Consider the following 18,093-nt stretch of genomic DNA (forward strand, 5'->3'; position numbering starts at 1 on the left):
ATTTCCCCATGCCCTCCTCCCCTCTACATAAGACCTAGATTAGTATTTTCCATATTTGTTGAGTAGATCTTCCTTTCATTGTTTTCCTATTGTAATATCCTCCTTGGGTTATGATCTATGCATGCTTTTGCTAAATTTTTTTAAAATATATTTTATTGATTTTTTTTACAGAGAGGAAGAGAGAGATAGAGAGTTAGAAACATCGATGAGAGAGAAACATCGATCAGCTGCCTCCTGCACATCCCCCACTGGGGAAGTGCTCACAACCCAGGTACATGCCCTTGACCGGAATCGAACCAGGGACCCTTCAGTCCGCAGGCCGACGCTCTATCCACCGAGCCAAACCGGTTTCGGCTGCTTTTGCTAAATTTTAAGAAATAATTTGATATTGCTTTGGCCATAAAAATACAACTTTGATTTTCTTCCCTCTTTGGATGGGGTTAAAATTTTAGATCTGTACAATATAAATTCTAATAATCCCATTTCATTATCTATAAAGGTTTACCTGGACACTTAAAGATATTTTTCCTTCTTTTAGGAGAAGTCTCAATCATTAAACAAATGTATGTCAGTTTGGAACAATAAATTCTCAGGTGAATAACTCTGGTTTGAGCACGGGAGATAGACATTCATATAATTTTTAATTGGAGTGTTTACTAAAATCATATACATAACACTTTGCATTATCAATTTGGCTGGTTATCTTTCTCTAAACAGAAGGTTGAACTTAAGCACAGTATATCAAAATGGCATGTCAAAATCATGCATACATATATGCATGTGGATATATTTTCTACCACTTTACCACTATCTGCCAGATAAAGACTGCAAAGTATATGAACATTAAAATACTTAAACTCTGAAATCTTACTTTTTTATCCTTAAGAGTAGAAACATCCTTATCCTTTTTAAATTTATATATATATATATATATATATATATATATATATATATATATAATTGATTTTTTACAGAGAGGAAGGGAGAGGGATAGAGAGTTAGAAACATCAATGAGAGAGAAACATCGATCAGCTGCCTCCTGCACACTCCCCACTGGGGATGTGCCTGCAACCAAGGTACATGCCCTTGACCAGAATCGAACCCGGGACCTTTGAGTCTGCAGGCCGATGCTCTATCCACTGAGCCAAACCGGTTAGGGCAACATCCTTATTCTTCATTTGAAATCATAGTTAATAAGAATATAAAAAAGTTAATGTGTATTTCTGTTTCTTTTAAGATCAAATAGAAAATCCTAACACTATAGAGCTCACTCTGTGCTTCAGAAAGCTGAATGAGAAGGGACTGAGCTTGTATCCTGTAAACAAGTGTAAAGCAAAATTTGCAGGTATGCATATGTTGTGTGTTTGTGTGCATGCATAGGTGCACATGCATGCACACACACACACACATGCATCATCACTCCAAATCATTACTAAGCACTTCTGGGCATATAGCCCATAATTATCATAGCTATATCTAGATTGATGATCGTGAGGGAAAAGATTCAAAGTAAACATTTCTCAGAGGCACAAAAAAAACATTAGTAGGAGGGCTTTAACCACACATACACATGATTGCTAATAAATCTATTTTTCAGGGATAAAACAAATCTCATACAGTACATTGCAATCATCTTTAGAACAATCACATTAGTTTCATCTTACTAGAAAGACACAGAAAACAATAATAGAAGGAAAGAATAAAGCTGCAAAATTATTTGTGCAAAGTGCATGTTGTACAATTCAAAACAAAATCAACAAATGTGTTGGCTATGATAGTCAAACACCAAGATGATTTACATAATTAAAATGAGCAAAAATTCTAGCACATTTTGCCTCCCCTTAAGATGGCAGAGTAGATAAACACTATGCTCACCTCCTCCCATGACACATCAAAATTACAACTAAATTATAGAACCACCACTCGTGAAGACCACCTGAAGACTAGCTGAACAGAACTCCTATAATAGGATATAAAAAATTACATGGTGATAAAAGGAAATTACATAATTAAAAGCTCCTGATAGAAAATTGCAGGGGAGTTTGGCTCCCGAAACCCACCCAAGGCTGTATCTTTTGAGCAGGTAGACCAAATCTGAACTCCCATACTGTAAAACCTATGCCAGTAATATGGGTCTACTGTGGATACAACAACTTCTATGCTCAAGTAAGAACATGAACAGTAAGCAAAATTATCTTTCACCTCTTTGTAAAGTATTCTTTTCTCTGTTCTAAGGGATGTGTAGTGCATTTTGCCTTTTATCCTCTAATATCCTTCAGCACCTTTCATGACACTTTACCATTCATCTCATGAAGCTGAACTATATTTAGGTTTATATGTTGGTTTAATTTTTAAAAATGTGAGTAGTCATCATTTTCCTTAAGAAGTTTATACTTTTAGAGTAAGTATGTTTGTTTAAAAAATATTGCATTTAAATTAATCTGTGTTTTTGAGTGTCAGCAACCATGATAGTATAACACTGCAGAAAAATGACATTTATTCAGAAGTACCAATGACTTTTATAAAGAAAAGGTAAGAAAACAAATAAAATTTTAAGTAATTAGTGATACACATTTTACCTATTTTAATGGCATTTCTACAGGGCAACAAAAAGATGAATTATCTGGTGTCCAAGTGAAAAACTGTGGAGAACTTAGGAGAACTAGATTTAAATCACATTTATTCACTCACTAGGGATATGATCTTGTGAAAGTTACAAATCTTTTTTTGTAAATATTTGTATTGATTTCAGAGAGGAAGGGTGAAGGAGGGAGAGAGGAAGAGAGAGAGAGAGAGAGAGAGAGAGAGAGAGAGAGAGAGAGAGAGAGAGAGAGAGAGAGAGACATCAATGATGTGAGAGAATCATTGATCGGCAGCCTTCTGCTCGCCCCCTACTAGGGATCAAGCCCGCAACCTGGGCATATGCCCTTGGCAGGAATCAAACCCGGACCCTTCAGTCTACAGGCTGATGCTATACGCTGAGCCAAACTGGCTAGGGCTAAATCTTTCTGATATTCATATTTAGGTTGAGGATTCAGAATACTTGCCTGACCCACACTGCTAAAATGATGTGAGGATAGAATTAGTATATGTAAATAAAAGCATCCATACACAGTAAGTGTTACACAAATTAAACTTCTGGAACTAATGTGGAAACCATCTCCTAAGATATACCTCCTAGCGTAACCAATTCTATAGAATATACATGGGCTGAAACAGGCCATGCTAGAGATCTACATCTCAAAAAACTATATTTGCATGCTCCCCAGTATTTCCTAACAGTCATTAAACATCACAAAATTATATTTGATTACTAGGGCAAAGATCAAGGTACGAGGGGTGATTAGGACCATCTTCCTAGAACTGACAGTTGCGGCTTTGAGCATGTGTGAGTTCTTCAAGAGAAGAGAGCCAAGGATATAGAATAAAATTTTTAATTTGAATATGAGAGAAAAAGAGTAACACAAACAGTGGGTAGAGAGAAAAGAGAAATCAAGATAGTGCTGCAGTACATGGAGAAAGTGATTAAGCAATAAAAAAAAAAATAAAAAAAAAAAATAAAAAAAAAAAATAAATAAAAAAAAAAAAAAAAAAAAAAAAAAAAAAAAAAAGAAAGAGAAAGTGAGGTAAGGAAGCAAGGTGAGCCAATGGCACAAGAGTGGAAATGGGTCTAGCAGGGCACAGAAGACTTTTAATTCCAGTATTCTGGAAGAACAGAAATCATTTTGTGGTAATGAACTGGGCAATAGGAAATGAAAAAAGAAGTAAGATGTGAAAATGTAGGCAACAGAGAGAGTTAGTACCTAATCATCTCATCTTTTCTTTCATCCCTTTTCCAGATTTCTAGTGCATTGCTATGTTTATTTATTTTTTTCTCTAGTGCATTTTTAGAATGATAACAATGACTGTAACAATGACCACAATAGCTAACACTTGCTGAGCCTATAATATAAACTGGATACTGTTGCTAAGCCTTTCACATGCATTACCCATCTAATTCTGATAATAATTCTACAAGTAGGAGTTTTAAAGATGGGGAAACTAAGAAACAAAGAAGTTACTTTCATAACATGAACAAGTGGGATGAAAGTAACTGAACCCTCAGATGGTCTTATTCCAGAACTCATGCTCTTAACCACTATCCTAGTAATGAGAGCCAATGTCTCTATGTTTACAATATAAGAACCACTACTACCCGTAGTGACCATACAAGCTACATGAGCCTTTGGGAGATAAAAAATATTAGGGTAAGAGAACAAACTGAAGAAAATGTTTCAGAGTCAGGAAAGAAATGCTACCACCAGTGCAACTTATTGTTCTATTGTTTTTCTTAGCTGAAAAATAAAGGAAGAGTGTTGGAAGAGAAGGTAGAAAACAATAAAGAGTTCATAGGGGGTAAAATCAGTAATATTTAAAATTTTACAAAGAAAATACATTTTCTATTTTAATTAATGTTCCTACATTAAGATACTTATTGTTTCCCAGTAAAAGGTAATATGGTTGAACTTAATTAAATTATAAATTAATTAAATAATTTTTCATGATAGCATCAACAGAATACTTTCCTTATTCAACAAATATTTAACCTACATATGATTAACTGAAAAGGAGCAAAGGGAAGACCAAATATTATAGGTATTTATTTGTGTAGCATTGCCAGGAAGCTGCAGTTTAACACTCCCCAGGGTGCCATGGTCTATACCCAGCAGATCACTGGGGAAAGGGACTGGACAGGGGAAGAATAGATGCAATCCCAGTAAAGTCTGGGTGACATGGGAAAGGTACTTGCTGTCAGTCACACCTGGGAACAGGTCATTGGCCAGAATAGGTGTGGCCACTACAAGTGTGGGGAGATTTGAGATATTTAATCTCCTGAACAAAGGAGTTCACTCTCTTGGTTTGCATTCTTGCTCTCATGTGTTTTGGGGACTCTTGGGACTCTTGTTGCAGGGGCAGCCTCTCTTCACTCCCCTACATTCACCCACATGGCCCACAGCCATGTGTATACCACACAATGGACTGATGGACTGCAACTTGCCTAATGCTAACCAGGACCCAATTCCAACATGGAACGGAAACTGTGGACACTGGCTTTGCTTTGAGCTCTACTGAATCCCAGCTGCACATTTTCTAGAACTGGATTAAGGGAAATTGGACTTTGGAAACAGGGATGTAATTCCAAGAAAATAAAGCTTTCTACCACATCTCATCCTCCAGTGTGGGCCTCCGGAAATGCTTATTCCAGCAGTACCCCAAGAACACCACTCCCACTAGCAATGGAGAAAGATGATCCACACTTTTCTCCAGTAATAATACCACATAACTACCACAAATCATCACATTAATTACACAGATACATTTCACAAATATAATAGGAATTAATTATACATTTTTTAACATTAGGCCAGCAGAAACTACATTAGTACAATAAGGGATGATTCTTACAAATGGTTATACTGAAGCCACTGCTTCCAAAAGCACATTGTTCATGGCTCTACTTTTTCTACTTTCCTCTGGAGAAACAAACTTCTTTTGGCTGTAGCATCCAAACCAAACCATATTCTTGGAAGCCCTTAAATTATTATAGTGAACCAGTAATTACATCATGGCTTAATTTTAAGAAATCTTCTGGAGGTATTCAGGAACCCTTTTCACAGATAAATGAAACAATGACTAGTCAGTTTGACCCTGTGGGATTCTTAGTTAGAACAGCTTAATAGAAAGTGATGGAAATGAAAACATCTCACCTATAGAAGATCTAAGCAGCTTTCTGGCAGGCAGGAGATATTCATTGGGAGGGGGAGCTAATTTCTATTGAGACCCAGAAGGAAAAAAAAGTAATTTGTCATTTATCATTACAACTTTATTTTAGACATAAAATTCTGTAGTTAAAAAAACACTGGCATCAGATATAAAGGAAGCAACTAAATTTATTTTTTAAGATGGAAGAGAACCAACTGTTTTGGACTGATTATATAAAGGACTATTTTAAAACAAAGGTTAGACATGAAAATTTTTCAGGCCAGTGATTTCATTCTTTCCTATTTGCAAAGCTGTTCCCTAGGGAAGGAAAAGATTTGCTAAATGAGATAATGAGTGTAAAGTACCTACAGAGTAGAGTACAAGGCATATACTGTTTGTAATAGATGTAGATCTTATTAGGAAAGTCTGTTCAGAAAGTGCTCAAACAAAAGATTCTAGTGTATTAATTTAAAATTCTACAAAAGTATGAGGTACTTTTATAATATTTTATCAATTTTACTTTTCTACCATTTAATTAAATATGCTCTCTAAGGAAAAAGCAATAGATTATAGTAATTCTTTGTGATTTAATTATTTAGTTTCAAACAGCTTCAGGGGTTCTTTCACCATTAGGTCCTTGTATCATCCATCTATCCTTCCATGCATCTATCTGCCCATATATCTGCCTGTCCATCATTCATCCATCCATCCATCCATCCATCCATCCATCCATCCATCCATCCATCCACCTGTCTGCTCATCCTTCTACTCAATTATCCATTCATCCATTAATTCACCCACCCATCAAATATTTAGTACCTTTGTTTTACAAATTGGTAAAAATGATCATCCTAAGCACAAATGTTTCCCCCATTAGTGATACAATTATAAAGTGATCATGTACTATTTTCAAAGATATAATAATGTTTCTGATTCTTTTTCCCACATAAGAACAAGCAATAAATGACAGGAATCTTGACTGAGCTACTATTAGATGCATTTCTGTAACCAAAGGAGACCATCACTGTGCATCTGAGCTATGAACCATAAAAACAGAAATGAACATCTCAGAGGGCTGAACACTGAACAGCACTCAGCTTTTCAAACAAAACAAATAAAACCCCCCACAAGAAAACCTAAAACCGTTTGTGTGTAGTAAGGGCTTGCTCATTATTCATTACTGCCTATAGTTTTATGAATACATATTAGCCAACCTAAAAGTGTTACAGCAGTTGAAATATTTTAATCATGCAAAATGTTTTTCTTTGTGACTCATCTCAAATTCATGGGTAGAAAAAAATGACCCTAATTCATAGGCACTTTATTGATAGCAGAGGTGGGGATATGCATCTGTCATTATCATTAAGTCACAGATTGTTGAACAGAGTTTAACAATGAAAAATGATCAGAACGACCACTAGATAATGTTTACAAGTATTTCTATCCTCTGGAAACTAAAAATGTCTAACCTAGGCAATGAGTGTACATCACTTTGAAGCTAAAGAAACAAAAGGAGAACCTAAAATAAATACAAAATTGTTATGAGGATTAACTGTCTCTAAACCATTATTATTAAATTGCAGCATAGAGTAAAAGCATATACTCACAAACACACATATAAACATACATAAACACAAGAAAAATATTCTTGCATCTATTTAAAGTCACTGTTGTAGGTCTTTTCAGAAAATCCTGTAATTTTTAATTTTTTTTTTTTACCAAAACATCTATAATGTGGAAAACAGAAACATTAAGTTGAAAAGCTTTACTTTTTTAGTCAAGAAATTAACCTTCATTTATAAAATCTTGAAAGAATGTATCATTTAGCTAATCCTAAATTAAGTTCTTTGTTGTCATTTGCTGCATAAAGTGCAGATTCTAATAAGCACAGTGTTACATAACTGAGCTTCAAAGCTTCTCTAAACTAAACAACTCACAGCAACATCTCTGCCTTCGGCAATCGTACTCCAGTGAATCATCCATGTGAGCTTATTTGCTCATTAAAAACTCTGTGTACAGGTTGCAAATGTCAGAGCCTAAATTTACATTTTAAAAATTACATCATGCAGCAGTTTAATGAAAATATTTCAAAGATCTCAGGTCAATTCCAAATATTTACTCATCTGTTCCAGGAGTCTTAAATATTTTCGGCCTGGATTCATATATTCTTCACAAGCTGCACTTTATGATCACTCCACTTAACATCTCAATATTGTAAGTTTGAAAATGGGCTGCTAGTATTTCCACCCCCACCTCATCAGCATGCTGACAAATAATTTAAAAGCATTTGATTTTAGAGTTTAAGCTCTCAGTACTATATGAATCTGTATATATCAAAGACACACACCTTATAAGTAAACTGTAAGGACTTAAAGTGTATTTTAATATTATACAGTCAATTTAAATTGATATGATGCATCAGAGGAGTTTAAGTTTGAACACAGACCACCACACATTTATATTCTACTCTAGAATACAGTAAACACAAAAATTGACCTGCGTTTTACATTTCTTTCCTGTGTAGGATGGTGACAAGGGTGCTGGTGGGAAGAATCTGTGAAGGGTGCTGGTGGGTTACTGAGGGAAGTTAGCTGATGAGAGAGAAGCTTATATGAATTTTTTGTGTATAATTTTCTCTTGCTACCTATTTCCCCAGAACTAAATCATTTTGAACATTACAGAAATAAATCTTCACCAGTAATACTTCTACAGCTACTACCACCCACCACATCTGTAGCCATGAACTGAGACTCAAGTTGGTAGTTACTTAAAGACCTCAGTTTACTGTTCTGTCACATGAGGTCATACAACCTAGTGCAGAGAGTGGCCAGGAATATTAAACTAGATACTTCATGAACATGGCTAATAAACAGAAGGACCTCAAAAAGACGTCCCCTGACATCCACACTCTAACCCCCCATCACTCGAAATGTGGCAGCGTCATTTGTATTGTTCAGAGTAGATAAGGAAGGGCAGTTTGTCCTTCGGGGCTTAGCAGTTTTCCTTTTGATTCAATGCTGGTTTGATAATGCTCTAAGTAAAGAAATATGATGGAAGAAATACAATGTTTCTGATTATATGAAGGGCATATTGTCTCTCTCTTCCCCTACAGCTAAGCAATGTGAAGCCATAAGCAAATATAACACATCAGAAAAAAGTATATTATTTTACTAATCATGAAACTGATCACCTGCCTACTTACCCATTCTATTTAGATGTCAGTTCTGCAATACCCCCATTGCTGTCCTCTGTATGAAAGAGCACTGAAGATTAGCAACTAAAAAGACCAATGTGAAGCAGTGTATAGGCAAAGAATTTTGCTGCTGTTATTTTCTAGCATATGGCTGCAGATTCATTTTGCAGAAGCAATACTATGACCTTTAGCCGTCACCATGAAGACCACTTTCAAGAACCTAGTGATACAAATCAGACTTTTCTCTTAGTTTTCCAAATGTACCGACTTATTTTGAAGTGATAGTTAAAAGCATCCATAAAGTGTTTCCTCTACCTTGCCTGGCATTACCCCTCAAATAGCTCTCCTTACAACAGTTTCTTGGGAACAGTCACCACCTATTCTTCACAGACTTGAGTGAAGGCTGATGTCTTGCTATTTGATATACAGGCTCAAAAAAATGGAACTGTTCAAGAATTCTGAAAGGTTACCACTGCAGGTTTACATTTCACAGTGACAGAAGTTCAAATGACTTCTTTAGAAACTTTAAATTTGTTCTGGCACCAAATCCTGCTTTCTAGGGAATTAAAATTGTGATGAATTTCTTGACTTGATTAATACATCCAATCTTACCACTGTGGATTCTTTACAGGGAAAATCTGTATTCAATTCACTGGCTCAGCAGTTGGAAATACCAAGGGAACAGAACACTTTTTTAAAGTAGGAAAATACAGCAAAGAAAGCCTAATTTTTCTGTAATTTCTGTATCTAAAATGATTCTATAATGCTGACCTACAATGTTGTTTAAAGGTATAAGAATAAAGTCAGGAAGATGAAAGGCCAAAGCAAAATGAGATTTAAAAAATGCTAAGATAATAAAAGGACTCTTAAAGCTAAGCTTAGAACAGCCAGAAGCTGAAAGAATAGATGTATCAGCTGCTCATGGTACAACCATAACAGATTAGTAACAGAGAACTGTTTTACTCTAGTACTCTTTTATCTTCTTATGAACAGGTTAGAAGCAAAAAACAATATATTTTTTTCATGTTCCATGTTAAGTTTTGAGTTTTAGATTAAAATTATTATCTGAATAAAGAATAAGGGAGATACATACATACAAAGAAAAACTAAAGATCTATATCTGAATGAAAATACAATATGAGCAGAAGATGTGATGATTGCCAGTAAAGCTAATGTAACCTTAGCTCTAAGAAGAGAGCAGTATCAAGGTAGAGAAAGGTAACATGGCACTCCATGTCACACTTGCCAGACCACACCTACAATCCTGTGTTTTCCGATCTGGAGACACAATGTAAGTAAGGGGAATGTGAACAATGAGGGGTGTATTGTGATAAGAAGACCTGATGGTAAGAGGTCTAGAAAGTAGCATGAAAATCTAGTAAAGAAACTAGACATATTTGGTCTGGAAGAATGACTAGAGGTGGTACTGCGAGGAGCATGTCAAATGCCTTTCTGACTTGCAAAGCTGGCATGCAGAATAGACACTAGGCCCAGAATACAGAACTTATGCATTTGCATTTAAGGCATTTTTTTAATTAAAAAACTTAAATTGCTTACCTTGTGAAATAGTGAAATTCTTAGAACTAGAAAATGTTCTGATAATGATTAGTTATTATTTGTGGAGGAATTTATAGATGAAATGTCTGCACTGAACTGGGTCACTGGAGTAGAAAACATCACAAAACCCAGGATTTTTTATGATTTCTATCTAAAAGTTTAGGCTGAAATGGTGAACACATAGTTATTTAGAAGGCATGGTTTAAAATACCCTGAAAATACTCTCCTACTTCCCTCCCCTCAAATAAAAATCCTCATTATAAAAGAAAAAAATAGTCCATTAGATATCTTAGTCCATTAAGTCTTGCATACTTCTTGAGTGTTCAAATAGACTGTTATGAAATGCAAATGTCCCCACAGGAAGCAGCAACATATGGAGATTAGCTATAGCTTGTTGACAAAAAAGACATGAATGAGAAAGGCTACAGAATTAAGTGGGCAGAAATCCCAAGAAAACAAAGTCCTTGTAGGAAAAGAACCAACAATGTTTCTTAGAGGTTGTCCTAGAAATCCAATAAATGACTGAGGCTTCAACTACTGCATGTAGAAAGACATGGCCCAATTTTCCAAGGTGTCTATATCATTACAACTTTTAATGAGTACAGTGTCTGAAAGGGGTAAAAATGTCAAGCATTCAGTGTTTATTAATGAAAAGAGTGCATAAAAGGTGCTTATAGACATTTAGACAAATCACTAAATTTCAGATTTATGTCTTTTCTTCAAAACCAAACTAGGCTTTCATGTACAGTGTAACTTTGTATCACAAAATAAAATTAACGTTTGGGTGGGTTCTACTATGTAATTGTATGTTTTCACTTATTAATATTTATTAAAGTTACATAGACTTCAGATAGGAGATCAATGTAGCTTTGGTCAAAATTTTTCTTCTAAAGATCATTATTCAAATTTCTTTGTTATACTAGTTATACTCCTCCTTGCTTTGCTAGCCTAGTAATAATAACATACCATTCTTCCCATTGTTTAAAGTGAAACTTTAGCCCTGGCTAGTATGGCTCAGTTGGTTTAAGGATCATCCCTTACACAAGTGTTGGGTTTGATTCCCAGGTAAGGGGCACGTATGTAGATTGTGGGTTCCGTTCCCAGCCAGAGGCAGCCCACTGAGGTATCTCTCTCATATCTCTCTCACATGGATGTTTTTTCTCTCTCACTCTTTTTTTCTCCCTCTCTAAATCAATTTTTTTTAAAAAGTGAAAGTTTATATTTTCTCTTCTATACCCAGTGTCCAAACAATTGCTGAGTTCTTTCTCTATAAGAAAGGGTTTCACATGCCTCTTTCTATTCTATTGCCATCACTTTAGTTTATGCACTAATTATCTTTTATGTGCACTACAACTTCTCATAATTAATATTTGTACTTCCAATCTCTCTCCTCAAGAAAGTCTCCTACACACTGGGTACATGAGACTTTTCCCAAAGCATACATTCTTATCAAATCCCATCATTATTCAAATCCCTTTGTCATATTTTCTATTACCCTGACTAGTTATACTCTTTCTTACTTTGCTAGCTTAGTAATAATAACATACCATTCTTCCCACTGTTTAAAGTGAAACTTGAGCCCTGGCTAGTATGGCTCAGTTGATTGAAGCATCGTCCCATACATAGGTCTCGGGTTCAATTCTCAGGTAAGGGGCACATACATAGGTTGTGGGTTCAATTCTTAGCTGGAGGCAAGTAGCTCCCTAGCTCAAAAGCTTCAGTGACTAACCATAAACTATCATAAAAGCCTAAACTAATTAATATGACACTGAAATCTTCTATTATGTGATCTTGATCTATCTTTTCAGTCTACCCTTAGTATTTTTATGATCATCATTCGCCAGTTAATACATTGTGCTGTCCATTATCTAAGAATCTACATGCTTTCCTACAACAGAAATGGCCTTCCTCAAATTTTTCTACTATAATCTTATCCATTTCTCAAGGTTCAGGATTAAAATATTTCCCTTAATAAATCAAGCAATCTCTCTCTCCTCTCTCTCTCTCTCTCCTTCTCTCTCTCTCTCTCTCTCTCTCTCTCTCTCTCTTTCTCTCTCTCTCTCTCCCTCCCCTAATCAGGCTTAAATCAATCAATCAATCAATTAATCTCATTTATTTATTTGTTTTTCCTGGTTATCTGTTCTCCATTGGAAGATTCCCTTCCCATTTGATAAATTATGCCTTACATGATACTTTTATACATTTCTTGTCCCTGACTTGCGGGTCAAGGACAGTGCTATAAAAAGATTGCATTAGATTCCAAGTGTTCTGTAAATGTATTTTGGTTTGATTATATTTCAATTTGATCATAATAAAATGTATTTTATTACATTATATTATTAGATATAGAAGGATTTAACCTGGGGCATTATGTTAGCAGTTTAGAGCTGAAAAGGGTCACGTAGGGACTATGACAGGTCTGGCATTCTTCATGGAAATGGTGAGGTGAGAACACTTGCTTCCTGGGACAGTAGAGCTTTTTTTTAGTGCAGATAATGTTATCACATTGATATGCTTTATCTGTCTCCTTGTGCAACATAGAAGAAATTTTGCAAAAGCAACTTCATTCTTGAAAAAGAAATAAAAAATAATACCTATTTGCCTTTTGTTGTGTCTGAAGGGGACAGTTGGAAACAGGGCCATTGCCTTGCAGCTGCAATAGGTGCAAGGCGTAGACACTGCTGACACCATGAAAGTTGAAAGCAGAGAGACAATGAATCAGGGAACTTAATGATATTGTCACAGTGCTGGGGTCACACTATCTCAGGGCTTTTATTATGTGGAAAACACAGTTCTCTTACTGTTCCAGCCACCTGGAGCCAGGGAGGGTATCTTCCTGAAACTACAGAGACCCTGACACCTAGGACTTCTCATTGGCATCAGACATCTTGCTTGGGTGGCAGACATAAATCATGATTAGGGCTCCAGGGGAGAAGAATATTATTTCTGCTGTCTACTTAGAAATTTGTGCTGCTTTGTGACTAGGCCCTAAATTTGCCTTCTCCCCCTGCCTATGAATCTGGTTGAGTTATAATCTGTTAAAATACACTGTATTATCCTATCTAATAATAGACAAACATGCAAATTAGCCATCCCTCCACCACGCTCAAGCCATGCCCACAAGACACACCCACCAGCCAATCAGAGTGACTATGCAAATTAACCTGACAAAGATGGTGGTTAATTTGTATATGCAGATGTCAAGCACCCCAGGAGGCAACAGTGGCCCTGGGCCGCAGGCTCCTGGGACCATTGCCGGCCAGGAAGGCGAGGCCTGCTGCGCCAAGCCATGCTTGCGGGCTCCCAGGACTTGGACAGTGGAGAGCAGAGCGGGAGAGGAGTGGGCAGAGAGCGGGAGGTTTGGAGGACTTGGCAGAGCAAGAGACCACTGGACATAGAGCAGAGCAAGAGAGAGGGCGGTTTGGAGGGCACGGCTCCCTCTGTCACCCCAGCTTCCTAATCACAGCTGTGGAAACTGACAACAGGGAGGAGGAAGTCCCACCCCCACAGAATCAGCCAGAATCAGCCTTTGGTCAGAAAGCTCTCAGTGGCCTGACAGCCAGGACTCTCATTTACCTGCATATCAGACCATGACAGTAGAGAGGTGGGACTATGTCTAAAGAACAACTGTTGATACAACATAGCTCTGCAGCCAAAAGATGCCAGCATTATCGACAGAAAATGTCTGCAGAGCAGCATGTGTCTGATCTTGAAAGAAGGCGGCGCCCGCGACAGAATGTATCTGAACACCAGCTACTGGAAAAACGTCGCTCTGATGCCGAAAAACACCGGCGTTATCGACAGAAAATGACTGAAGACCAACGTGCCTTTGAAGTTGAAAGAAGGTGGTGGTGACGACAGAATACGTCTAGAGAACAGTCATCAACAAGTACTACCAATACCGGTAGGAACTGCCTTCTCAGCGAAAATGGAGTACATGAGGATGCAATCCTCGAACATAGTTGTGGTGGAATGACTGTTCAATGTGAATTTTGCCTATCACTAGATTTCTCTGATGAAAAACCATCCAATGGGAAATTTACTCGATGTTATAGCAAAGGAAAAGTCTGTCCAAATGATATACATTTTCCAGATTACCCAGCATATTTAAAAAGATTAATGACAAACGAAGATTTTGACAGTAAAAATTTCATGGAAAATATTCGTTCCATAAATAGTTCTTTTGCTTTTGCTTCCATGGGTGCAAATATTGCATTGCCATCAGGATTGGGCCATACTCTTTTAGAATACACGGACAAGTTTACCACCATACTGAAACTTAACATCCTTCGGATGGTGTTTCTCAGAAGTTTGCTCAACTCTATATTTTGGATATAGCCGAAGCTACAAGTAAAAGATTAGCACTGCCAGAAAACCAGGGCTGCTCAGAAAGACTCATGATCAACATCAACAACCTCATGCATGAAATCAGTGAATTAACAAAATCGTACAAGATGCTACATGAGGTAGAAAAGGAAGCCCAATCTGAAGTAGCAGCAAAAGGTATTGCTCCCACAGAAGTAACAATGGCAATTCAATATGATCGTAACAGTGACCCAGGTAGATATAATTCTCCCCGTGTAACCAAGGTTGCTGTCATATTCAGAAATGAAGATGGAGAACCTCCTTTTGAAAGGGACTTGCTCATTCGTTGTAAACCAGATCCTAATAATCCAAATGCCACTAAAATGAAACAAATCATTATCCTGTTTCCTACATTAGATGCAATGACATATCCTATTCTTTTTCCACATGGTGAAAAAGGCTGGGGAACAGATATTGCATTAAGACTCAGAGACAACAGTATAATCGACAATAATACTAGACAAAATGTAAGAACACAAGTCACACAAATGTAGTATTATGGATTTCATTTCTCTGTGCGGGACACGTTTAATCCTATTTTAAATGCAGGAAAATTAACTCAACAGTTTATCATGGATTCATATTAAAAAATGGAGGCCAATTGGATAAATTTCATTAAAGCAAACCAATCTAAGTTGAGAGTTGAAAACTGTAGTGGTTTGATGGATTATCTCAAATCTAGATCTGAAAATGACAATGTGCCGATTGGTAAGATGATAATACTTCCATCATCTTCTGAGGGTAGTTCCAGAAATATGCAGCAGCGATATCAGGATGCTATGGCAATTGTAACGAAGTATGGCAAAGCTGATTTATTCATAACCATGACATGCAACCACAAATGGGCAGATATTGCAAACAATTTACAACGCTGGCAAAAAGTTGAAAATACACCTGATTTGGTAGCCAGAGTTTTTAATATTAACCTGAATGCTCTTCTAAATGATACCTGTAAATCCCATTTATTTGGCAAAGTAATAGCTAAAATTCATGTCATTGAATTTCAGAAATGCGGACTGCCTCACACTCACATATTATTGATATTAGATAGTGAGTCCAAATTATGTTCCTCTAATTAATTCCCTTTCAATGTGCACAAATTTCGTTCACCAGGCTACTAGTAATTTTATAACAGTTGTCAATTTACAATTACTAAGTTTTTCTTCTTCACTAATTTAAAAGCTCCATGAGGGTAGTAACTGTATGTGCCAGGAAAATTCCTGAATTTATAGCATCTAGCACACAGCTGGCACACAGCTGCTCAGCAAGTATCTGTGAAATGAATGAATAAATGAATGAATGAATGAATGAACAGAGGGTATCAAAAACAGTCTCCCTGCTACTTCCTTTGCTTACATTCCCATGCCCTGAATCTTTACCAGTTCAGACTTACAAAGGTGAGCTGTCCTGCACTAAATGAGACAAGAAAGAGAAAAGGGAAGGCGGCCCCTTTACAATATGACCTGCTCTCTCGCTACGTGGAGGGAAAAGAAGACAATCTGAGGCAACTTACAAGATTTTCTAAAGGAAAAACTACACTGTCTCTTGTATTTGCACACTGGATCAGAACACTTTTTAAACATCCAGAATCACACTTTTTACAGCCCGAATGAAACTTAGGATTAATTCAGTATTACTGAGCTGAGGAAAGATTTATCAGTCGACTATTTCAACTTTTCAGACAAGGAAACTGAGAGTCACTGACATCAAGAGCAGCATTAGTTTTTCTTATTCTCTATGATGTAAAAAAAAAAATTGAATGCAGATAGTTATATTCACTGACAACAAAAAGGATATTTTCCCAGAGATTTCGTTCCAACTCGGTAATCAGTGTAGCTCTTGGTTGGGTGGAAGTTGAAAATAAAAAGAAGATCTGCTCTCTCAAAAGCGATGACCTTATTGGCTTCATGCTTTTCACTCACATAGGCCTGCAAGAATGAACACATATACAACATTTAGATAAAACCTAGGCACTGCCACAAGTCAATTATTTACAAAAAAGCTGTTTTTGTCTTTATGAATAGCTTTGTTAGTTATGAAGCCAAAAATGAAAATGGCAGCATATTATTTTTTTGAACATGTTGTAATTTTTCCATATTAAACTCTAAGCCAATAACAGTCTCAAAACTGTTTGAAGACTATAAAAAAGTCACCAGCCATTGCCAATGTCAAACAAAGCACAGAAGATTAGTGCTATGGCTCAGGTTTCAATTAATAACATGGCACCTGTGGTATATATAAAGTGTTTGTGTGTGTATATATACATATATATATACACACACACACACACACACATACTGGATCTATTTGTAAGTGGATTTTCTTTAAGACTTTTTAGTTCCAGATTAATCAGGTAAAATATATAAAATTACTTTTCAAAATATAATGTAACATTGTTATTATATTGAGGTATCTACAGTTGCAGTTATCTTAAAAACTTTGTATTATTGTCTAACTTTTTCAGATTCAACAATAGTATAAAGTCGTTTACAATATATATTTGCCTAATAAAAGAGAAAGTCTGAAAAGAAATTACAACATTTACACACTTCCTTATTTTATACCATGTTTTACAGCAGGCAGCGAGGAACCTTTGCTTTTTCGACACCACTTTCTTCCACTCTCTGATTTGCAAGGACTTATTTCCATGCATATCAGTAGCACCACTCTTGGTAATTTAGAAATGGGAACTAAGGCTCCAGAGCAAGCAGCATGCCTTTTGGTATTCAACATTGTTCCTATTGAAAAGGAGCATCATTTTGCTCTCTCTTCTGGAAACAGCATTACTAATAAACGTGATTTGGGCATTCATGTCATGCAGCCAATCTTACTGAATATACAAGTACCCTTTTCAGCCATTTAAAAAAAACACACATAGACACCAAAGTAAAAACACATCATCAGTAATTTCAAACAGCACCCGTAAAAAGTAAATGGATTATAAGTAACACATACCATATGTTAATTTTTGCAAGGGGAAAAAAAAAGCCTGCATAATATTTGCACCTGTTAATTACATTCTTGAAAACTTATTGAAAACTGAGACTTTAATTCCAGAAGAGACTCAAGCTCATGAAAAATACAAAAGAGCGTGCAGGTATAATAGCATCTATTGAAATGACAGCTTAGAAACCAGTAAAAGAAGGAGGAAAAAAGAAATAAAGAAATCTATATGTTGTCAAAGTAATTTTTTATGAAAGCATCATAATTTATATGAAGAAAAAGTCAAAATAATT

At 36.2% G+C, this 18,093-nt stretch overlaps 1 protein-coding gene across 1 annotated transcript in view; it reads right to left on the minus strand.

The window, feature by feature from the left end:
- GBE1 (1,4-alpha-glucan branching enzyme 1) overlaps positions 1 to 18,093 on the minus strand; it is a 359,283-nt gene that overhangs the window by 26,031 nt on the left and 315,159 nt on the right. The window contains exon 14 of the mRNA XM_036353073.1: positions 16,655 to 16,785. Within this exon, the coding sequence (XP_036208966.1) occupies positions 16,655 to 16,785 (131 nt within the window). The remainder of the gene's footprint in view (positions 1 to 16,654; positions 16,786 to 18,093) is intronic.

This window comes from Myotis myotis, unplaced genomic scaffold (assembly GCF_014108235.1).
Source record: "Myotis myotis isolate mMyoMyo1 unplaced genomic scaffold, mMyoMyo1.p scaffold_m19_p_2, whole genome shotgun sequence".
NCBI classification, from domain to species: domain Eukaryota; kingdom Metazoa; phylum Chordata; class Mammalia; order Chiroptera; family Vespertilionidae; genus Myotis; species Myotis myotis.